Source organism: Tiliqua scincoides, chromosome 6 (assembly GCF_035046505.1).
Source record: "Tiliqua scincoides isolate rTilSci1 chromosome 6, rTilSci1.hap2, whole genome shotgun sequence".
Lineage (NCBI taxonomy): Eukaryota > Metazoa > Chordata > Lepidosauria > Squamata > Scincidae > Tiliqua > Tiliqua scincoides.
The window spans coordinates 49,125,925-49,149,222 of NC_089826.1; the positions used below are offsets into that span (position 1 = coordinate 49,125,925).

Genomic DNA, 23,298 nt, shown 5'->3' on the forward strand with positions numbered 1-23,298 from the left:
ACTCAGACATGCAATTCATGTGCTAGTTAAGTAAGGGGGAGCATCTCAAGCTTCCTTTATTTCTGGATTAGGAAGGGAGAGCAGAAGTGATGACGACTACACAGAAAGAAAGATTCTAGAGAGTCTCCCTCTGGTTACAGCAGTACAATATTTTTTTCCATCGCAGAGAGAACAGAAGGGAGAAATGGTTTTTGCTACTCTGTTATTTACTTGGTTAAGCCTGACTGGCACCCTGTCATGAGGCCAATGCAAAAGCATTTTCCCATCAAGTAGAATGTTGTGATTAAACCATGCATGTCAAAGACACTACTAAAAACAGGAAGCATACAAATCTCTGAAAATTAGGCATTCTGCCTAAATTGCCTAAATTGCGAGCCGAAAGTGATGCAAAATGCATAACACTTAAAGACTCTTATTATGTAATGCTGCATCACACCATGCCCAAATAGGGCTCTCTTTTTTTCCCGCCTTTATTTTTCTCTGAGCAGAGGTACAATTAAGTTGGTGGCTCTGTTACATTTAAAAAGGTAGAGAGAAACTATTTTTATTCCTCCCAGCATAGTGTCTTCTTCCTTGGCTGTTTCTTGATGTTTCCCCTGTGCCTTTTGAAAGACTGTGAGCCTTTTGGAGACAGGGACTCATTTACCCCAGCACCCCTCAAATAATGACAACAGACTATGTCTTTGGAGTTTAATGGGTCACTTTGTTAAATTAACAATAATTCGGCCACAGGGCTAACGGTGAGGGACAACCCTAACCCTCCCAACTGTGGGGTACTAGGTCGGAGCAGTGGCATTGCTAGGGGGTGCAGGGGTGCGAGCCGCACCGGGTGACGCGCAAGAGGGGAGTGATGCGCACTGGGAGGTTGACGTGCTAAAATCTTGGTGGTTAGGAGTAATACCATCATGTTATACAACGTTGGATGCAGACTTTCGAGCAGAATGCAATGCAAAAAACGGGAGTGAAATATCTCCTTTCTATCAAAAGTTATTGGCAAAAAACTGCAAAACAAAAAATGCATGGAGCCCAATGGAAAGAGAAACCAAGGGGTATCGCGTGTTTACTCGCAAGTAGGTGAACATGCCTTAGTCCATCTGAAAGGGTAGGCTGAGAGGAATCCAACAGCACCAGAATGGTCCTGATCCAATGAATGTAGCCCCCCAAAAACACCCGAGAAGGAGGTCCCTCCCTCCAAGCTGGCGAATGTATTGAAGCCTATGGAAAGAAAAACTAAGCCACACGTTTACTTGTCATGTTTACTGGTCACGTCACTGGTCACGTTTACTGGTGAGTAAGCAAACGTGCCTTGGCTCCTGGGCAGGTCAGGCAAAGGGAAATATGAGGCCACTAGAATGGTCCTGATTTGATGCAACTGGAGCTCAACAAATGCTTCAGAAAGCAGCCCCCCCCCTCCATAAAAAGAATGAAACAGGTTTGACAGGGTAAGGTGAAACCCCTGGAAGATAGGTAATCTTTCTTTTCAACAAGTTCAAACTTTCAAATACCTGGGGATTATTTTTCATTTCCGTCACAGTTGGCTCCCTCATAGAAAATCTGCTATTTCTTCATCGTCACTTCACTTAAATGTGATTGCCCTTTTTCATTATACCACTGGCAATCAGTATGTCCCTGCTGCTCTTCACATATTCAAAACCAAAATTCTTTCCCAATTGCTGTACGGTGCCCCCATCTGGATTGAGGCTGCGAACCAAGATTTGGACCAAGTTGCAGCCTCTTTCCTTAGACGAATTCTGGGGGTCCCTAATTTAATTAGGCTAGCTACCCTTATGCTTGAACTAGAGATCCACCTCCCCTCTACCATTGCGTGGTCCCTTACCTTTAAGTTCTGGCTCCATCTATACTAAAGTACTCATTCCGAGTCCCTCTTAAAAAATCTTTTAAAGGATTCTTACCTCTCCAAGTGGTTCCAACTCACTGATTTCAAACTTCTATCACTAGACCTGTCCCCTGAATTTATTGCAGACATTAAACTCCATAGCGCCTATTCAATTATCAAATCCAAACTCTGGGAATCTGAATTCAACCAACTCTCTTCAAATCTCAATCTCACCTGTTCTCCTCAGTTTTTCGGCCTTCTTCTCTCACTTGGTCGTCCCATTAATTATTTCAGCATGTTGATTAACCCTATTAAGAGGAGAGTGTTTATGCTCGCAAGATTTAATATCTTCTCTTCAGCCGTTCACTCTGGCAGATTCTCCAACATCCCGCGTGACCGCAGATTATGTCCTTTTTGCTCTTTAGAACGGACACCGTGGACCACATTTTACTTTGCTGCCCGGCCCACCAATCTCTTCAAGAAGCACACTTGTATCCCTTGCTCTCTTCTCTTTCTGGTACTTTTACGGATCCCTTACTTGCCCTCCTGAGTGACTACTCCGTGGTCACTACCAATGTAGTAGCAGAATTTCTCTCCACAGTTTCCAAGTTAAAACCCCCACCCTGATCTTATACCTTCCCTTGTTTCCCCTCCTTTTTTTTCTTATTAGCCCCCTGCTACGACTTTTCCTGTGGGCAACACAGCCATTGTGCTGGCTTTTATTACTGTTGTTTTAATTTATTGTTTTAATGCCAATAAAGGTTACGGAATCGGGTGAAGTGAAATTTTTTTCTGTTTTAGGCTGCAGTCCTATCCACACTTTCCTGGGAGTAAGCCCTACTGACTATAATGGGACTTACTTTCGAGTAGACAGGCATTGGATTGGGCTCTCAGACTTGCAAAGCCAGGTGGGTCCTGATAGTGATATGCTTGAAATACAAGAACTTAAATTGAACTGGGTAGGGGTGAAAATCTTAGGGTTTATCTGACTGTGCACCTATCTGACTGTGCAAAAATCTCATAATAATAATTTTATCTATATTAAAAAGCTTTCCGGAAGAACAAACACTCTTTGAAAAACTACAATTAATGATGGATTCAGATGCTACCACAAAAACAAGCCTTGGAGAGCTGTGAACTCCCATGTTCTCCCTCTCTTCCTCATTCATGTGCAAGAGCAGAAAAAATGTCTTTGTTTTCAGCTGTAGACCTTCTTTTATTAACAACAAAGTTAGATAACAAACAGAATCTGAAACCACAGTTTCCCAGGTTTATATTTAATGCAGAACTGTGGTTTTGTTCAAACTGAAGACAAAAGCTTTCACTCCCTAAAGTGGAGGAAAAAAGAGGGGAGTGTATAAGCCTGCAGCACTCCAAGGCTTATTCTTTGCACAGGAAATCATGGGTTCCCTTTATTTCTGAACATAAACAACTGTTATGTTTGATGTGTTAACTGATATGCACAGCTAATTAATTTGAGTGTCACCTACAGTCACTAATCAACCAGAGGTGGCACACACTTTTCACTTAGTCAACTTTTAAATGTCACAGTATTCTGGTTTATTTTTACTTAAAATATGAGGGACAAGCAGAATTCCAGTGGTATGATGACATTTTCGACATAGGCCAAAAATCTGGGCTGTAGCAATTTGGGGTTGTGGCAAAGCAACCAAGCTTCAATGCACTGTGCCTGGTATGTGTGCTATGAATCAATCCTTAGTTATAGGATATTCACAAGGCCATATAAGACAGTGGCGAACCTGGTTGCGGTAGCACCCGGGGCCATGACCACAGGCTGCTGCCTCCCACTCCAAGCTGCTGCCCCCCCACGCCTCCCTTTCAGAGGTGTAGGGAGGCAATGCACTGCCTCCCTGACCCTCCAAAGGCCTTGTAAAGGCCTAAGAGGATGTAAAAAACCCACTTCTGGTTTCACAGAGGAAATTGGAAGTGATGTTTTAGTGCCCAGAGAAGGCATTCTGAGGGCCAGGAAGGCTTTTGGAAGTATGCTGCTTCCCCAGCTCTCAGAATGCCTCTGGGTTAAAGGCCCTGGGTGGCATGGGGGGGTGCCATGGGGGATTGGATGGCGGCCTGGCGCCACCCTCTAACCTAGCACCTTGGGCATTTGCCCTCTTGCGCCCAAGATACGCCACTGATGTAAGATGTTAATAATCAGATAGCACCATCTAGCTATATGGTGCTCTACAATAGATGAGAAGATCGGTTCCTGTCTTAAGGAATTTACAATTAGGAAACAGACAGAAGGGACTCAACAGAGGGAGGAGATGGAGATGGTGACAGTGTAAACAGCAGAAGCATATGCAATTATTTCATAAATATGTACCTAGGCTTATGGTAGAAGGGCATTACAAAAAGATGAGTTTTGAGGAGAGATTTGAAGAAAGCGAGGAAGCATCACTCGGTTGATCTGGCAGGATACATTCTCTGATAGCACAATCCTATACATGTCTACTCAGAAGCGAGTTCCACTGTGTTCAATGAAAAGGGAAGTATGCATAGAATTGCAGCCTGAATCTCACAGCAGAAGGTATCACAAGTTTACGATGATAATTTATGTTAACAATAAATGAAAAGACTACACAGAACAGAATTAAATTTAGCATAATAAATACACATTCCTAAAATTGTTTTGGATGTCAAAGCCCCGTTGCCGTCTTGCAGAAATACTCACACAGTTTTCTCCATTCAATAATTTCTTTTAAAACAAGCATACCAGCATCCGCTTCACTTCTTATGTTGGCCGACCTTCCCAAACTGAGACCGTCAACTGTTACATTTTTGGTTTAAAAGTCTAAACTGAATTACAACAGGAAGCTTCTACTGCTTGAACCTCCATGAATAGAAAAGGTTATTAGCAGGACAGCGATTTTAGGATTATAATATGGTATGGAGAAATGCCAGTGCATGCAGTGGTCACTATATTTCTATTATACTGCAAAACTGAGCCAGCACAGAAAAAGAAGGGGCGGGGGACCCCACTCAAATGAAAGTATTTGTCTTGTGCTTTCATTATGTAGTCATTTCATTTCTACGCAAAAGGCTCTCTTTTATGCTATTTATAAAACGTCTTACAGCCAAATTTAAAAGGCTCTATGATGTACTAAGGGATCTGAAATTGTATCCGTAACTTTAACTTCTGTCTTGGCGATAAGCTTGTTAAAACTAAAATGAATAGAGAGCACTGCTGCATCTGCAACGTGAAGTGCTCCTATACCTCAAATCTTTGGGGAAAAAATACCTTTCTCTTTCAAAAAGACCATGCTTCACTGTTAATGGGTGCCCCCCTCTCTATCCCCTTACTTGTCTCCACCACTTCTTCTTTTCATTCTACTCCCTGGATTAGAAAAGGAAAGAGAGAGAGAGAGAAAGACAGGAAGAAAAACAGAGGGAAGGAATGAACTAGAACACGAGAGTGGGAGGAGCAAATCACTGGGTAAGGGAACAGCATTTGCCATGCTGCCTCAGGGATCAGGAGGTCTTGGGCCAACCCTGATACAGGTGAATGGGAATTTTAGAACTTTTTCCCTCCCATGGCTCCAATCCTGATCCATTCCCCCACACACTTAAATGGAAGTTCTGTCCCCAAAAATGGGGGCATTGTAATCAGATCCACAATACCTCTCCCTATCTCCTTGGTGGTTTTATCCCATATTGTGTTGTTTTTTTTAAAGAAGTCCACAATACACATTCATTGCACTCTATATTTTCATTGTACTGTCACACCTTAAGAAACTGGATCTTCAGGTCATTAAGCATTGTCAATCCTCCCCAGGCGTGCGTGTTTGTGTGTGTGTATCCTTTACTTTTTTCAAATTTATAAACTTATTTATCTGAACATAAGAAGTACTGCCAAGTATGTAGAAGCCTTATTTTCGGTGACCCATTTTGCTTCCAGTTGTATAGAAACACAACTGATGTTAATATCAATCAAATCAACCAATAATTCTTGAAGACAGTTTACTGAGCGACATTTTAGGTAGATATTTGGAACAATTTTATGCATTGACACTGGTCTAATTTTAAACACTACATTTAGGACTATTTTGTATACGACATTTGTGTTTCAGATCCCCCATGTTTGTCATTAATGTAAAGGCCTACATAATATGTATTACTTGGATACATGGGCAATACTCAAGTCAGCTTCAGCAGTACCAGGGCTGCACAGGAAAGGGGAGTATTCATGTCATTGAAATAACTCATATTACTAGTTCAACGTGAGAGCCAACTACTAAGGAATAGCAAATGCTGCTAAAGCAGGCCCAATCAGGCATAATAACAGGTGTGATATCAGACCTAAATTAGGATGAACCAGGAAAAGGAGGTACAGCCATGACCAGTAGGAAGTTGCACTCAACTTCTGAAATGATAGTTTCATTCATCCAATACAGAAAAGGTCATTGTAGAGTATGTGATGTAGAGTAGGCATAAGAAAGGTTGGAAGCTCTCATAGCACTCTGCAGTTAAGGCTCAAATGTCCACAATGTTTTGGTTTCCCTGCCCAATTGGCTGCACTCCCAACTGCGTGGTAGTACAAGGCGTCAGCCAAGGGAACTGTAGGATCACCAGAGAAACATTTCCATTGGATCAAATGCCTCTCCTTTCAACACACACGAAACATACACAAATTATCCAGCTCAAAAAGAAAAACCCCCAAAAAAGTTTTTATCTCTTATGAGATCTGATTTTATATCCAACACAGTTGAGCTCTGACTCCACGTCTTTAAAAACAGATGCAGTTTCCAATTAAAATAAATATTTTAAGCTTATCAGAAAACATGAGTAAAAATTTCAATGGCAAGGTGTCTGCATAAAATAGCACCATTATCGAATTAGTCTGCTGGGTAAAACCCGCAGAAACATGCAGTTGGCTGTTTTTTTTACACCATCTTTTATTGGAATCTTTCTGGAATATGTCTAGGATAAAGAAAGATTCAGATCACTTCCTCACCACCAAATTCAAAGTTTTAATTTACAACTGGCAGTGCTTTAATGGAACAAATCAGTTTGCAAACCAATTTTCAAGGCATCTTTAGGTAGAGCACAAGTTTGATGTCTTTCTGCTTGGCTACATTCTGCTTGGAAACTGGAGCAGAGCCGTGGCACTCAGCACTTACAAAAATCCTCAACAATTTATCTTAGGTGCTAAACTTACATGGAACTTTTCACAAGCAAGACTGATAAAATAGTCTTAAAATGCTATATAGTAAGTGTGTCATTAACAAAGAGCCTAGTCACTACTGGTGGCTAGCAATAGCTCCCAGGTGGCCTAAAAATTATACGGAAGTAACTGTAAATTGTAATTCCGATTGCATCCCATTTGCCGCCAGCATGTCTTTAGCTCCATGGTTTCTAAACTTTTTCCAACTGGTGTCTCCTTTTACCTACTGGGCCATTGGCATCAGCTCCCCCACAGGGCTACAATCCTATTCATTCTACAGTGCAGCATGTTTTTCGTGAGGATTATGTGACTCCCCTGGCTGGTTTCTGCAGCTCCCTGGGAAGCCATGGTTCATAGTTTGGGAACCACTGCTTTAGCCCTTTAAAAATAAAAATCCTAACTGAATCCCTGCATGGAGATACAGCAGCACTGACATGGGCTCTACAGCATCTCGCAGGGGAATTTCAGCTGTTGGATGTCTCCTTGAGGCAAGGGGACCTTTGTCTCCTTGCTCCTGGGTGAGCAACAGCAGCCACTATGGGTCATTTCAGACCTGTGCCAGCAACATCGCTGGCACAAGCCCAAGTTGATCTGTGCAGGCAGACTGGGCCAGGGAAGGGGGACAGGATATGGCCTGCGCTGGCACTGCTGAACTCCCTCCCAGCCCAATCCACCCATCCCCGCTCCCATTGCCACCATCCTCTTGCCCTTTTCTACCCCTCCTCATTCATCCCTACCTCACACTTACACAATCTGGCGGATGTCCCTGGAACTGCCTGCACGCTTAGGAAAGCTTCAGTCTTCCCACCAGCGCACCAACTAGAAGCACTGTCACAAAGTATTTGACGGTGCTTTTGGGACAGCACGTACCAGCAGAATGTGTGTTCTGCCAGTGTACCAGCTCAACATAACTGGGCCATGAGACAGGGACCAGAGGTGCCCTATATCAGAATGGAGACTCCACCATTTCAGCCCTACAAACTGCAGGTCACCTCTTTTAAATTGAGATAATCAGCTTTTGGTTGCATTGATCGAACAGCCAGACCTGATTCAAGGCTTTTCAGGAGAGACACTGAGAAAAAAAGCACCCAGTTGGGAAACCTCTCTAGAGAAAGAGCTTCGTCAGATTATATATCCGTATCCTTTCTTCAAAATACACAGTGAAGTTTTGGCCAGCACTTTAATCAAATTAACTTCATAATATGCAGCCAACTAGAATATTCAAGGTTTTGTCCAACTACACTTACCTTTGAAGAAGCAGTCTTCGTTGTGAACAATGGTTATCTTTTGCTTTTTCAGGCAGGCGGCTCTATGCACTTCACAGTGGTTTTCATAGAATTCGCCATCCGAACCACACACAGGCTTATAGTGAGGTTTGCAGTGCTCCATGCAGGTACATTCGGCCTGTCCCGTTCCTCTATTAATCACACAGTGTCTACCCAGACCGCAGTACTTATTTTCACATGATCCAAACGGACCATCATGACCTACATACCCTGTGGAGAGAGGAAAAGAAGAAGAGTCTGTCAGATTGGATATAATCACCTCGTGGTACTGTCATACACAGAGCCTCTAAAAAAGAGAGAGTGAAAAGCTAATTCTCTCCTCTGAATTGAAACATTCCATTGTGAGAAGAATCACATCTTGCAAGTGACATGCCATGGAAGACAGGCATTGAAAATCGAACAGAACAGTGAAGGCCCTAGACCCTGTGCAATAAATTGTATCAGAATGCAGAGTTACTCCACAGGTGTGATACATTAGCCATTTTCCTCTGCCTGAGGATATGATCCATTCCTGAGAATTTGATTGTCTTTACACAAGGATCAAATCTGCACAGAGCCTGTGGAAGATTGGAAAAGATGACTGAAATATATGCCCTAAATGAACAGAACAAAAAAGAATCCCACTTGCAAATGTGAAAACCATAGTCAATATAGAGCTATTTCATGATTCAAAATTAAGTTAGTGACGTTTGATAGTGCTTTTAATACCACATGAACTCTCAGTTACTTATAAAGTCACACACACACACTTCCCAGTCTTTCATTTTCTGGCTTCAGTGCCACCAAGTGTTATGAGTATATAAAAAGTCATCTTTAGATCCCAGAGTCAGATCCGCTTCTGATATAATCATCACACCTCTTTGTCTGCTTGACACCAGCTTTGGAAAAGAAGATGGCAAAGGAAAAATGTGGAGGACTAGCCAGCAATATCCAAATAAAGACCCTAAGGACAATTGCCCCAGATGTGCACACATGTGTCAGCGTGAGGACAAAGCACGCCTTTATGCAAGTTGCTTGTCCACCTGTGCACGCATTACAGTCAAGGAGTATTGCTCTGTCTCTGCTTCTTGTGTACCTCCATTTTTGTGTGTGTGTGAGAGCATACATATGTACCTCTACATTAATACCCATTATATATAATATAATGGGGGCTGCAACTCACCAGTCTAAAAACCACTGCCCCTTTCCCTTTAAAGGGCAGGGGGAAAGCAGCAATGCAATCCCCAGAATCTGTGGGAGAAGGGGGACTGTTTTTAACTGAACTTACCTGCTGCCAGTGTCTGAGTGTGCAGGGAGCCCCGTGGAGTTATCTGCACGGCTCCCCATGGCTTATAGAAAGTTAAAAAAACCAATTGCAACTTGCTTCTGGTTTAGCAATCGCAACCTAGAAGTGAGTTGCAACCTTTTTTTTTTTTACATTCTGAGTTTCAGGGAGCTCTACAGAGAGCTCTGCGGGTCATGATCGTGACCCAGAAGTGCATCACAATCACATTTTTTCATTGTCTTGTGGTGCAGCGAGCCCTGCATAGGGCTCCACAGGGCTCTCCACACCCCCTCGAAGGCCGGTGCAGGAAGGGGTAAGTGAAAAAAAGCCCCTTGGTCCCCAGCAGTGGCACATTCCTGGGGACAGCATCACTGCCTTCCCCCTTACCTGCCCTTTAAAGGGCCTGGGACAGTGCTTCCCAGGCTGGTGGGTCGCAACCCACCAGTTTGAGAACCACTGCTTTAAATGAACAGAATGTCTTCTTTAAGTTCTATCCCCAGAGAAGCCCAAGAGTCTTCCTGCAGTCATAATTTAAAAAAAAAAATTCAAAAATTGGCAACTCCTCAAACTTGTTGAAAGGTTGAAAGGTTATAGGCACACCTTATTTAAGTGCTGAGAAGCCCTGTAATTCATTCTGCTAGAGAGAGAGAGAGAGAGAGAGAGAGAGAAATATATATCCATCACATGAAACCAATTACAGTCATTTAGACTTCTGAGGGCTAGTCTACATAGTGTTTTATTCAGGGTTAATTAGCTCAGATTAGCAAGGCAAAATAGTCAACCCCTATTAACTCTCACGTAAGCATGCTTACTATAGATTAAAAGCTTCTGCTGAGTGATGCTTAGCCCTCTTTCCCAGAAAGTCAGACTTAGCTAGAAAAGGCACTTTGGCCTGCATGAACATCAGCGTGATCTGGAGGATGTAAATCTACATGCCTAATACATCCTGGAGCACAGCTTGACTTTCAGAATTACGCCCCCTTATAGCAACTCACTGTATGGTTCACTTGTGCAAACTGACAAATAGGCTAAATCCATCCACAAACCCCAGGAGTTTTGGAAGTGTTTTGCTTGCCAGCTTCTTTTCTGGGATGGGTTGGGGAGAGCGGGGAGAGCCTATGCTCCATGACATCAGTGTGTGTATGCTGCTATCTACACAATGGATCAAAATGGATTAATGAATTCCCCCCCCCCTCTGAAAATAACACCATCTATGACAATACTAAGAGAGACCTAGTGGAATAGATAATGGTACAGTGTAGGCTGCGTAGCATGGGCACAAAGAGAGATAATGATATACTGCAGGCACAGTTATTCTATTCAGTGTACTGTAACGATAAATTTTATTTGCAGTCATTTTTAAAAAATAGTACACCACTATCAATTATTTCAAGAACTATGGGGAAAAAAATAACCACGTCTCTCCAGAACCGCAGCAACTATTTCTGGCATGACTGCATTTGTATTTAATGTTAGAGAATGAATGAATTCCTGGGGTCAGTTTGCACATGCATTACTTAGGCATCTTGCATGCATCAATGGGGTAATAGATGGTGAGAGTGGTAGAGGTGTCTAGTATCTCTATCCTCTTTGTATAAACCTTCCCCTCCCCAAAAAGCAAAGGGAAAAGCACAAAAATTAGGACATGTGAATATGAAAGTACACAGCACACATACATGCTGCCTGAATGACACATTGCTCTGCATGCACATCCATTTCTCTACCATGTGTCTAGGAATTATTAAATCACTACTACAAAGATGAAGGGAGCACACACCTGTAAAACATTTCAAATGTGATGAAGCAAAATGTATCACTGTATGCTGCAATGAACACTGAACACAATCCAAATTGATAAAAATGAGAACTAGGGGACTTCTTTTATTTTTGAGAATTACAACTTTAAAAGTTTTAATAACGATCCCGCAGATATTATATTCCAGATGAATTGCTCCCAACATGTGACGTTTTATTAGAGCAATTTTTCCAGATCACATTCTTGTATTTTAGATGAATTATTCACAAAATCTGTTCACAGCAAAATGTGTACCCAGATTTTAATGAACTCCTATGTCATGGCCTCATACTGACCGTAAATACGCTTTCATCAACTGATTCATTAATGATGGACAGAAGTTTAACATTGTCCTGAATATTTCCCAAGAGTCTGCAATCCAGAAGCTGGTTAATTGTCTGACATAGTTCACCACCTAGCAAAAGCCTTTCAGTCAGTCAAACACCTATCTTTACAGAATTCACTGCCACCTGGCCCTACATCCTGAGCTTGTTTAGCTTCTGTACTCTTACCATTCCCAGATTAACCAGGCGATACAGACTACTTGCCACAACTGTCTTCTACATGAGCATCCAGTTCCCTTTGGATACCTTTTCTTGCTATTTCATATTTTTGATCTTGCTAGCCTGGCTCAGCTTGAGGAAGGCTTATGAGTATTCAAAACAAAAAATAAGCATATTTTTATTTCTAGCAACTATTTGGTTCAACTGCTGTTAGGTCTGCCTTTTTTCTGCTCTGTGTAAAGCAACAGGTACATAAATTGTATCATCATCATCATCATCATCATCATCATCATCATCAGAAGAAGAAGAAGAAGAAGAAGAAGAAGAAGAAGAAGAAGAAGAAGAAGAAGAAGAAGAAGAAGACCAACAACAACCACCACCACTACCCTCACTCACTCACTCACTCACCTGCTGACAAAATCTAGATAGTCATATAATAAAGCTAAGGAATGAATTCTCATACCCACATACATGACAAGGATGGGTCACAGTGGGGCACAGAAAAGGAAATTATGTCTATCAGAACTGCTTCTTAAAAATTCTTTCCATTAAAGCTTCTCTATCATATCCATACAGTGCACAGACTACCACAGTGAGATGGTTCTTCTTCGGGCCCATCAGAACAAAGCCTATCAGCTCTGTCCCTTTCCTGAATGGGCTGAAAAACTCCAGGATTCGTTCTCCCAGAAATCTAGATACTCTCAGGTAGCTGTTAAAGCCTGGAGCTATGACATGGAAAGCATTATATCCCCCAAGACTGGCCATATAATATCCAAAATGGCAGCAGGCAATTAAAACTGGAAGCTAGCAATTTGGCAGTAGTTAAAACTGTAAAGGTATAGCTCACTAATATGGTAGGTTAGGTTCCAGACCACTGCCATAAAGTGAGTCACAGGCAGCAGCATGTTCAGGGATTACTTGTGGTTGGAGTGCCCTGGAAAGAAGGAAAACGCTTTCCAGTTTGCCTTACTGTAAAGGGTGGGAAGATCCCAGCAGAGGAAGGGCACAGGACTTGGGAACAATGCTCATGTTTGCACGCCAGCAAAAACTGGGGGTGAGGGGAAAAGAAAAGCACACTTGGAGAGTCTCATGGCAGTTGGCAGCAACAGCCACAGCCCAATCATTTGTGCACATCTGGAGTCATCTTGTGTTGTGTTGTATGAGGCTCGCTCTCAGACAAGAGGGTATAGGACTGGCAGATCTGGAGTAAGGCTGCCATTTTAAGAGTACTTACTTTGGAGGAAGACCCCATCAACTAGTGAAACTGACATCATAGTACAGGCATACCTCACTTTACACTGCATTGAGGCACTTCACTAATGCACATACCGTACTCTAAAAGTCAAAAAGTGAATATAACGGAAAAGTGCTGTAAAGCGGAGTATGCTTGTAATTTATGCCATATGCAATATACCTTTTAAGTACCCTCAGTTTAATTAGGCAAAGTGTAATTCACCTGCACAGGGTCCAAAAGGGTTATCTCATTGTTCAAACCACCAGGATATCCATTCTGATACTAATTTTCTATGACTAATGCTGGACAGCATTCAGGCAGATTAAATCAACTGTACCAGCAATTGTGATGCATAGATATTCAGTTGCAGCATACACCAGAGAATTTGCAATCAGCAGCATGGAACAACTGGACATAATTTAATCTTGCAACAATATGTTTTTACCGGACTTCACTTTAATATACAGGGAATACATGAGTCAAATAATATAGTATTATTGAAAGTAACGCCCAGAGGCATCTCCAACGTAAATAATACATAGTCTATAAAGCTGTCTCCTGCGGGTAACTGCTACAGTTACCAGTAGGTCTGTTGATTAGCACCTTTGGATACAGTTTATGGGGCATGTGGCACAAGCCAGATTACACACCTTTCGTGTGTATATCCATATCTAAGAGTAAACACTTGAACTAATACAGTCTGGTGTAAAGTGTATTGTGAATATTTCTAGTGTCACTTAAAGAACATATTGCGTTAGGAAGATGAGAGCAAAAGTCATGTAGGGGTGACGCACAATTAACTAAAAGAGAACAGAGTTGTAGCCCCAATAAGATCCTACTTGCTTAATCAGAAGGCTGGTTCAGATGTTACTTCTCTGACTAGCTCTTTACCCTACAATCCAGAAATGAACATGCTTTGAGCACTCATATTCCATCGACCGCCGAATGCTGAGGTGTGACTGCCTAATCAGGTAGGAAAAGTTCTGCTGAATCATACCTTGATGCCCAATTTAGGTTGCAATCCTAACCACACTTTCCTGAGAGTAAGCACCACTGAACAAAATAGGATTTACTTCTGAGTAGACCTGGTTAGGATTGTGCCCTTTAGCTATTTCTGCCCAACGTTGCATATACACAACAGGGATTAAATGTGTACACCTGTGGGCTGGGCGAAAATGGGTTAAATACCCATTTCATTCACCACCATCCATACATTTAGGCAACTGCTCTTTAGCATGGCAGGAAGGGACTCATGGCATGCCGCATGCCTAACCATATAGAGCACAGGATGCTCAGATAAGTGTTTCTGTTCAGATGACATCCTTTTACATGTCCCTATTCTTCAATTCTCTCTCTGGTTTGGGATGCAACCAATTCACTACAATAATAATAAACAGTGTCATTTATTGTAATTTACTGTACAACAGCATTTATTGATTAGGTTCTTTGCAGGTTTGCATTGTTGAAGTGATACAAGGGGAGAATGTTTCACCGTTACAGGCCATGTGAAAAACAATATTTTGTAACAACAGTTAGGGACATAGGATTGGATCCAAAGGTTTCTTTCCTCCAATGGAAGCAGTTGTCCCCTGAAGAAAGGACATTCCTTTGGTTGAATGAAAATCTCTTCCATCAGAGGATGGAAACCTTTGGATCCAGTTTAAGACATTTTGCCTGGCCCCCAGGTGTACATATTTGGTCCCTGTTGCATATATGCAACGTTGGGTAGAAACGGCTTAATGATCCACCATAAGGGCAGTCTGTTGCTATTTGTATTTAAATTAGAGCTATATTTGTTTTGATACAAGTCAACAGATGAAATATTTTGATCACATCCTCTTCAAATGTGCCTTTACTGCTAATTGTAAATAAGAGTCCAGATTGGTTTCTTGTGTTAAGGCAGAACTATAAGCAAATAGAACAATGAAGAACGTAAGATTTTGTACTCATCCCCTGATCTAAACAATATACTCATAGAGCCCTTAAACCACTACAGTGAAGGTCTTGGCTACCAGTACAGCTCTACATTTTCTCCCCCCTCCCCCACATTGCTATGGCTGCATCCCTGTGGACAACTGCTTCTCCCGTGGTAAAAGTTGATGGAGACAGGTCTTACTGAATCACGAGGTCCCAATCCTACCCCATAACATAGTGGATAGGATTGGGCTGTAATCCCATTCACAGGCCTTCTCTGGAATAGTCTTCATACTACAAGTTTCTCAATAAAAGAGAATATTTACAACACTTCTAAACAAGTATCTGTCCTTAAAAAATTACATTACTCCAACATTCCACTTTTAAGCAGTGTTAGGGAATATTTTGAGCTGCTGCCTCAAGGTTATCACCTATAACAATTGCTATGATCTATTGATCAAAAGCTTAAATCTGACATGGTAGAAGTTGCTCAAGCAGACAGCTGAGAGCTACCATCTGATGAGTTACAGTGCTTCCGCAAACTTAGATGTGGGTGAAAAACGTATACAGTATTTTCCTATCTTTATTCTTTCTGCCAACCATATGCCAACTAAGGTATGGACCTTTATAGCAATAAATGTTTGAAGTTATTTGTTGAGACACAAGTCTGTTTTAAACATGGTTTTCTCTGTAATATTTTCCCTCCCCAGTTCCAGTGTTCGCTATGCAAATGAATGGCAGTGGCCCTGTGGTTAGCTCTAATGTCTATTTTCTGCTTTGCATTTTCTCTAACTGCTTGACCAGATGCTCCCTTACACAAGAGGACAAGAAAGGAGCAAAACAGGAACATCACATCAATTTTAAGCAGATTTCCAAAGGGATAAATAAAAGTAGGTGGCGTGCCAGCAGGTGGAGACGGCACAAAGAACAGTGAAATAGGTCACTGTCAACAGATCCGCAGCTGTCAAGAACTAACCACAGCAATCAATTATTCTTCAGCAGGTCTCCCCCCACCCACCCAGGCTAGTGCATTAATAACAGGAGATTTTATTTTATGCCTTCATGTATTTTTAAGTGCCATTTAAACGTAGAAAGCAGGGATGCTTTATCTGGCACAATTTAACATGCCAACAATTATTTCTACACATTTTCAGTGGCATAGCTAAGACATCTGCTCCCCTGGGGACAAAGAAGATTTTGTAGCCCCCCAGGACGAAATCTAATTTATTAAGTAAATAAATTACAAATTTGCTGGTTAATTGGCCACATTTTTTGATAGAATACAGACATTCCATTTGGGTTTGTTTCACTGCATTCAGTATTAAATTACCTTTCGAATGATATATTACATGATGTTATTATTCGTACATACCAAGGTTTTCACAATTTTGGCCACTAGTGTCAAGCTCAGCTTGTTGCCCCGCTAAAGCTTGTTGCCCGGTGTAATTGTCGCCCCCTGCACCCCCTTAGTTACACCACAGAACATATCAGTAGAGGTAGGAGAAAACAGTGATAACAAAACAAAAACACATACCACTTTCTGCACTTCTCATTTTTATTAAACACAGGCTGCAATCCTAACCACACTTTCATGAGAGTAAGTCCCATTAAACAAAATAGGACTTACTTCTGAGTAGTCCTGGTTAGGATTGTGCCCACACACATCCCCACACACCAAAATCTGCAAAAAAAAAAAAAAAATTATTTGGTTTTTATTTATTATTTAATGGAGGGTGCATGGGTAATGACAGTGGCTGTGTCTGCTGACAAACTACCTATGTCACCTACCTAGCATGCTTTTAAAGCAATATCATTCATAATTATAATGTAAATTTTGAATAAAAACACATAACACCATTTTCTGCACGTCGAACTTTTGGAAAACACCCAAATCCACAAAAAAATAAAATGGTTTTCTCCCACAGTTTCATATCCGTTATTACCATCCAAGTGCAAGTCCACGGTCAATACAACAACTGTGAGCACTTTATGAAAAAGGTAGTTTAACAGCAGCAATTAGGAACAAGAATCCAATGTAAGGTGAGTACATTTCAGTTGAGAGTTACCTGTATCTACAAATGATGAAATTCCCTCCATGGGGTGCAAATGCTGAAGTTCAAGGCCAAGGTCTACAAATCATTACTATGTTTGATTTATGAATCTGAAAGTAAGGATCATAGGCTGGCAGCGATTCAGAATTACTGCAACAGAGAGACATAACAATGTACTGCACTGTGCATTGCAGGACATCTCTTTGTCTACATTTTCTTATTATAATTGGTATCTGAAGGGAAAAGGTTAACCTAGAAAATGAAATAATTGGAAACCTGAAACCTACAAACACAGTGGTATCTGTATCATTAAGATGAGATTTTGGAACTGTTTTCCACCATTATAAGCCCTGAGCATGTTATTGATCATAAAATCTGGGCATTTGGGGAAAGAAAACAGAGGTGCATTGTAGAGATGTATCAGGCAGAAATTAATCAGGCACGTCTCAAGCAAATGATTGTGGAAGCTGCACATCTTGGATGTCCCACTGAGTAAAGAGGTACCTTTTAATATGATGGTGCTTTTATACAGTATTTAGCAGGGGAGAGCAATAGTCTTCACCAGCATAGCATCTTTAGAGGCTGTTGCTGGTGTCTCCCTTATGTCTTTTTCCAACACTTAGGTTTTAGGTTTTCAGACATGCTGCAATTTATTTTGTTGTGATTGAAAAGTGGTTGTGGTTGTTGTGGTTGTTGTTATGAAGAAGAAGAAGAAGAAGAAGAAGAAGAAGATGATGATGATGATGATGATGATGATGATGATGATTCAAAACAGCCCATGAAGTATGTTGGACTGGTTATGTTCAGCAATTTGGGATCTAGCCAAGATCCTGGAAAGCACACATAATTACTATTACTGTTGGCCACTCTGCACTGGCATTCCCCTGGAATCAGGACAAGCTCATGCTTCTTGATATTAGCAAGAGGGCACAAATTCCTGTTCTAGAAGTGTGGCTCCCCAGCGTTCCCCATTTTCGCCAGATGTGCTATCCACTGAAAAGCAACAAAGCCAGCAGCACATTCACTCTTTTACATTCCAGTAAGACCCTTGTGAGAAGGAAGATCCCAGACACTGGGTTTTAGATATATATAACACGAGATCTCCTTCCCGGATGTGGAAGAGAGAACAGCTCTATATGAAAGGTCAGGGTTCTCAATCTTGTCATATTTATACACTGTTCATATGTATAAGAGAAGTACTTAAGAAAAGTGGCAGAACATTCTTTTTAATTGAACTTTGAATATTTTAAATGTGATGAATTGATAATAGACAAACAGAAAGTTCAGTGTCATTCATCTTTATGGATTGCACAACAATACATTTTAAAAGTAGTAACCATGTGCATAAACAGTTCTTCACAAAGTGAGAACAGGAACCTTGACTTCACAGATCACTTGTCACAAAAGCACTAATTTTGCCTGAAGATTTACTGAGCAATCTTTAAAAGTTTGATATCAATAAAATAGACAACACACACATAAATAACAAGGTAAATGTTATACCTTGAGCGAACCAGTTTATTAATAAGAGAATGTGACTGAGTTGCAGCCACGTACTGGCAAAAATTGTGAAAGAAAAAACATTAAGTTTGTAAAAAACATTATTTTTAATGTTATTAAGAACAAAATTTTTGAGGAGATGCAAACATAAAGAGTTGGGAGTCACACAGGTTTGTTATCATTGACTACTAATCGTTTCAAATGTTTCTGTATCGTATTTACACCATCTCCCCACATATATAGTAGGCTCTCCACATCTTCAGATTTGGAACCCACGGATGGACCCACTGAAGACTTCCCAGACACGAATGGAACCTAGTTTCAATTAGATCTGGGAGGCTTCCTGAGGCCCAGAGGTGTTTAAAGGCAACCTCCGGTTTAGCAGCCAAACCCTGCTTATAAAAGCTTTTATAAGCAGGGTTTGCCTGCTAAACCGGAGGTTGCCTTTAAACACCTCTGGGCCTTAGGTGGATGGACTCAATCGGGATCCTCTATATAGAGGATCCCGATTGAGTCCATTCACCTAAGAATCCCATAGGATTCTATGGGGTAAAAATCTATAAAAATCCTTAGTTTTAGAGCCGCATGCTCATTTCTGGGACGTTCTTCATTCCATTGGCCATCTTCTTCAAGCATTCTTCCTGCCCTGCTGTTTTTCTGGATCATTAACCTGCAGTTGTTGCATTCTTACTCCCACTCTTGTCTCTAACCCAGCACAACTGTGCCAGCTGGTACCCAGGACAAGAACATTCACAACCCTCTTTTTCCAGCTTTCTCCCTCTATCTCCCCAAGTGCTATCAAAGCTGCTGAGCAAGTGCAGGATGTTCAGCTAACTTTGTGGGCTGCTTCTCTCCAGTCATCCCTTCCTTTCTCCCAAGAAACACAAGTTTGGCTTTTTTGTCCTACTCTCTTCAAGGCTACTGCATACTAAAGGGTTTTTTTAAAGCCCTCTTTCTGTTGTTGAGACCCCTCATTGCCCAGGGAGAATTGCTTGGTTGGCCCTTTGCTGCTGTGACCTCAACATTCTTAAGATTTGTTGAATAAGCAATAGTGAACTTTTTCTGCAGCACACCCTCACCAAATTCCCACTATCCTTTCACTGTTATTCACTGCCACTGTCATTGTCTCGTGCAAAATCAAAATGAATGCACAATTAGTGATAGTCTCTGTCACTTCTTTGAGTGAGTGCTGTATGGTTGTGTGTGAAAGCTTTTTCCAGTTTTTCTAACTTTTTGGGTGGGAACCCAAGATCAGTCTCAGGTGCCCTTCCACAAACACATAACATTGAACAATCCTTCAGGTCTTTCAAAATAGGGATTTTTGGTTGGAGAGTCTATCGTAATTTCCTTCGGATGCTTGAAGCAAGAGTACTGGGGGGGGTTGGCTCCCCCACTGCAAGTGGGTGAAGTGCTTTCACGGACCATTTCTCAGCTCACCCCTTGCCTGTAGCCCTCGATTCAGGCGATAGAGTGCCATTCCCAGCTGAAGCAATCTGCAGTTACTAAAGTTTTATGAGTACAGTTTGCGAAGATTTTCAAGCAAACATTTCTGAACCAGGGTAACATCCTGACTAGGTTTTTCAGCTTTAGGCAAGTCCTGTGTGAATGGAAGAAACACTTCACTTGTGCAAGGATGCTTTCTGCCTGCAGAAGGATGGTTTGCAAGAACAGAACGCTCTTTCTGTTCATGAAGGCAGGTCTCATCGGTAGAAGAACTAGTCAGGATGCAACCCAAATTCTTTTACCTCTACACTTTTCCCATGCTTACAGCCTGAGCCTATCCATACTTACTCAAAAGCAAGCCTCATTTTGTTGAGTGGGACTTGCTACCGTGTGCATAGGATTGTACTGTATACTCGTATAATGGTAATGTCATAGTTACCCTGACAAAGCACAGCTGAATGTGCTTAAAGGAATGATTCTTAAACAAATACACACATACCCCCCCCCCCAAATCTTTGGTATCTGAACAGCAGTTTGAATTATCTTGAGAGACAAATACGTACCTGTTTAGAGGTTACTGACATGAAAAGCTTCTTACAAAAGAACAATTTTGCAGAGCCAACATAGCCTATAATGTAGGTTTCATGCTGCTTTCCATAAGTCTCCAAACTATTAAGTAATTGAATTGTCTCAAGAGGGATTTGGTTTGAAAAAACCAAGCTATAGAAAATGGGCATGTCGTTGAACATTTTAAGAGGATTGAAAATTAAAAGGGCATAATCCATTGAAATACCTTAGCTGGGAAAATCATACATAGTATTTCTGATAAGCAAAGGATCACTGGCTTTCACTGTTATGGTGTGGTAGCACTTCAGAGGAAAAATATAGGTAGAATCAGGCCAAAGTTGGCTCTGCCTCCCATAGACCATGTTTCACCCTCAACTGCCAAAGATTTGGACTGCATTACACAGACTTTTTTTTCTTTTTTTTCATTGACATTCTAGTCAATGGGGCTTACTCCCAAGAAAGTGTGGAGAGGATTGTAGCCTGAGAGCCCAGTCCTATGCCTGCCAATTCAAAAGTAAATCCCATTCTAGTCAATGGGGCTTACTCCCAGGAAAGTGTGGAAAAGATTGTAGCCTCAGAGCCCAGTCCTATGCTTGCCTACTCAGAAGTAAGTTCCATTCTAGTCAATGGGGCTTACTCCCAGGAAAGTGTGGAGAAGATTGTAGCCTGAGAGCCCAGTCCCATGCCTGCCTACTCAGAAGTAAGTTCCATTCTAGTCAATGGGGCTTACTCCCAGGAAAGTGTGGAGAAGATTGTAGCCTCAGAGCCCAGTCCCATGCCAGCCTACTCAGAAGTAAGTTCCATTCTAGTCAATGGGGCTTACTCCTAGGAAAGTGTGGATCAGACTGTAGCCTAAATCTCATGCTTTGGCTTGCTGGGAAGACTTGCTTGCTGGGCTGTTTGTGTTTGTGTAGTCTGGAGCAGGAGAGCCTGCACCATCTCAGTCTGAAGGGGGGGGGGGAATTTGGCAAACATTCCATGCGTTTTTTTAAAGCAATCCCCTCTGTTACTACTGCCCGTGTGTGTGTGTGTGTGTGTGTGTGTGTGTGTGTGTGTGTGTGTGTGTGTGTGTGTGACAGAGAGAGAGAAAGAGAGAGAGAGCGCGCGCGAGAGAGAGAGCGCTCCACCTTGCTGCACGTGTTCGGGCTGCAGAGGTTTTTGGGGCCCCCTCCCCCTCTTAAGCCTCTTTGCTGGCTCAGGGGCTCCAGGAATGTGACTGTTCCTTCGCAAGGGGAACCTCTTCCATGGCTCCAGGGCTATTTCCCTGCCTGTGCTAGTCGGAGCCTTTTTGCAGTGTTTTGGGTTGCCTTGAAATGGAGCAAGACACCAGTGCAGGGCAAAGGAGGCAAAGGTGTGTTCGACTTTGAATCCCCCCCCCCCAACTGAGATAAATCCACAGATAAAAAATCTGTGGATCAATAGGTTGCACCTGTATATTAAAAATAAAATACTGAAATGAATAGGGACCCACCTGAAATTGGCTTGCAATCCACCTAGTGGGTCCAGACCCACAGTTTGAGAAACACTGTGCTATTCGATGAAGTAGTGACTCCTATCTACCACTTCTGTTATGAAGAGTACACATGCACAGAGTTCACCTCAGGTACATTCACACTAGAAGTGAAAATTCAAAACCTATCCACCACCACCACCACCTTGATAGGCATCTATTTCAACATGTATTTCAGATGTAGAAATTGACATCTGGCTGATGAGACCACTTAACACTGCATTATAGCAGGACAAAATGTGAATAAACAACCGAGGACTATAAGAACAGTAACTACTGTCATGCATAGTGGCAATGTCAATATTGCTTACTGGGGCCTTGGGGCAAAACACTGCATTTGCCCCCCCCCAGAGTCATTGCCCACCCACTCCAAATGGCACACTACTGCTGCCACTGGTATTGAAGCTTCAAACGTTGGCCCAGTTGGCCCTCGGTTGGGCCTTGTCAAGCACCTTTCCTGGCCAATCCCTAATAGAGCCCCTATGCAGAATGTTATAGTACTGTTGCAAGGAAATAATACTACATAATGACCCAAATACCAATGGTGTTGTGCCAGTGTCCAACAACTAAAGAGGCATTCACATCTACGCTCTCAAACCACAGTAGTTTACTCCAGCATTCATTCCAACAGCACTTAAATCCTCTCCGGTCATTGTCAATTTGCTTTACTCTGCACAGAACTGAGCATATAAGACTAGCAGGTTATTGGTGAAGGTATTTCTGCAGTAAAATGCTGCCATTTGAGAGCATACAGGTGAACATGACCTAGTAACTCTAGTTCCCACAGGAAGTATACTATTGGTGGAAATCTTTTTTTTGTCAAGTATGTTTGTTTAAAACAAGACCAGTGAAATTCAGCACTACCACGGTACTTCCTTTAACTCCTGGGGTATAAAATCATGCACACAAATGGGGCCTGTGAAGCTGACTAAGGGCCCACTCACACAGCAGATTGGTGGCAGATTCTCCCATCTGTCCATCTGCCACCATCAGTCCTCCTCCTATTTGCTGTATTTGAAAAGGAAGAGAAAAACAGAGAAGGAGAAGGAGAAGGAGAAGGAGAGAACAGAGAGGAGATTAACAGGCTAGAGTGGCAGTGTTTCCACTTTCCTCCACGCTTCTTTTACAAATCTGGAGTTCAGAAGATCTGTCAGTGGAGGTAGTGACAGTTACGGACCAGCCCCTCGTTGCGCCCCATGATGCAGAAGGGGCAGT

General features: G+C 42.0%; 1 protein-coding gene across 1 annotated transcript in view; it reads right to left on the reverse strand.

The window, feature by feature from the left end:
* Window positions 1-23,298, reverse strand: part of FSTL5 (follistatin like 5) — a 426,493-nt gene that overhangs the window by 292,608 nt on the left and 110,587 nt on the right. Inside the window, exon 3 of the mRNA XM_066632896.1 lies at window positions 8,264-8,512. Within this exon, the coding sequence (XP_066488993.1) occupies window positions 8,264-8,512 (249 nt within the window). The remainder of the gene's footprint in view (window positions 1-8,263; window positions 8,513-23,298) is intronic.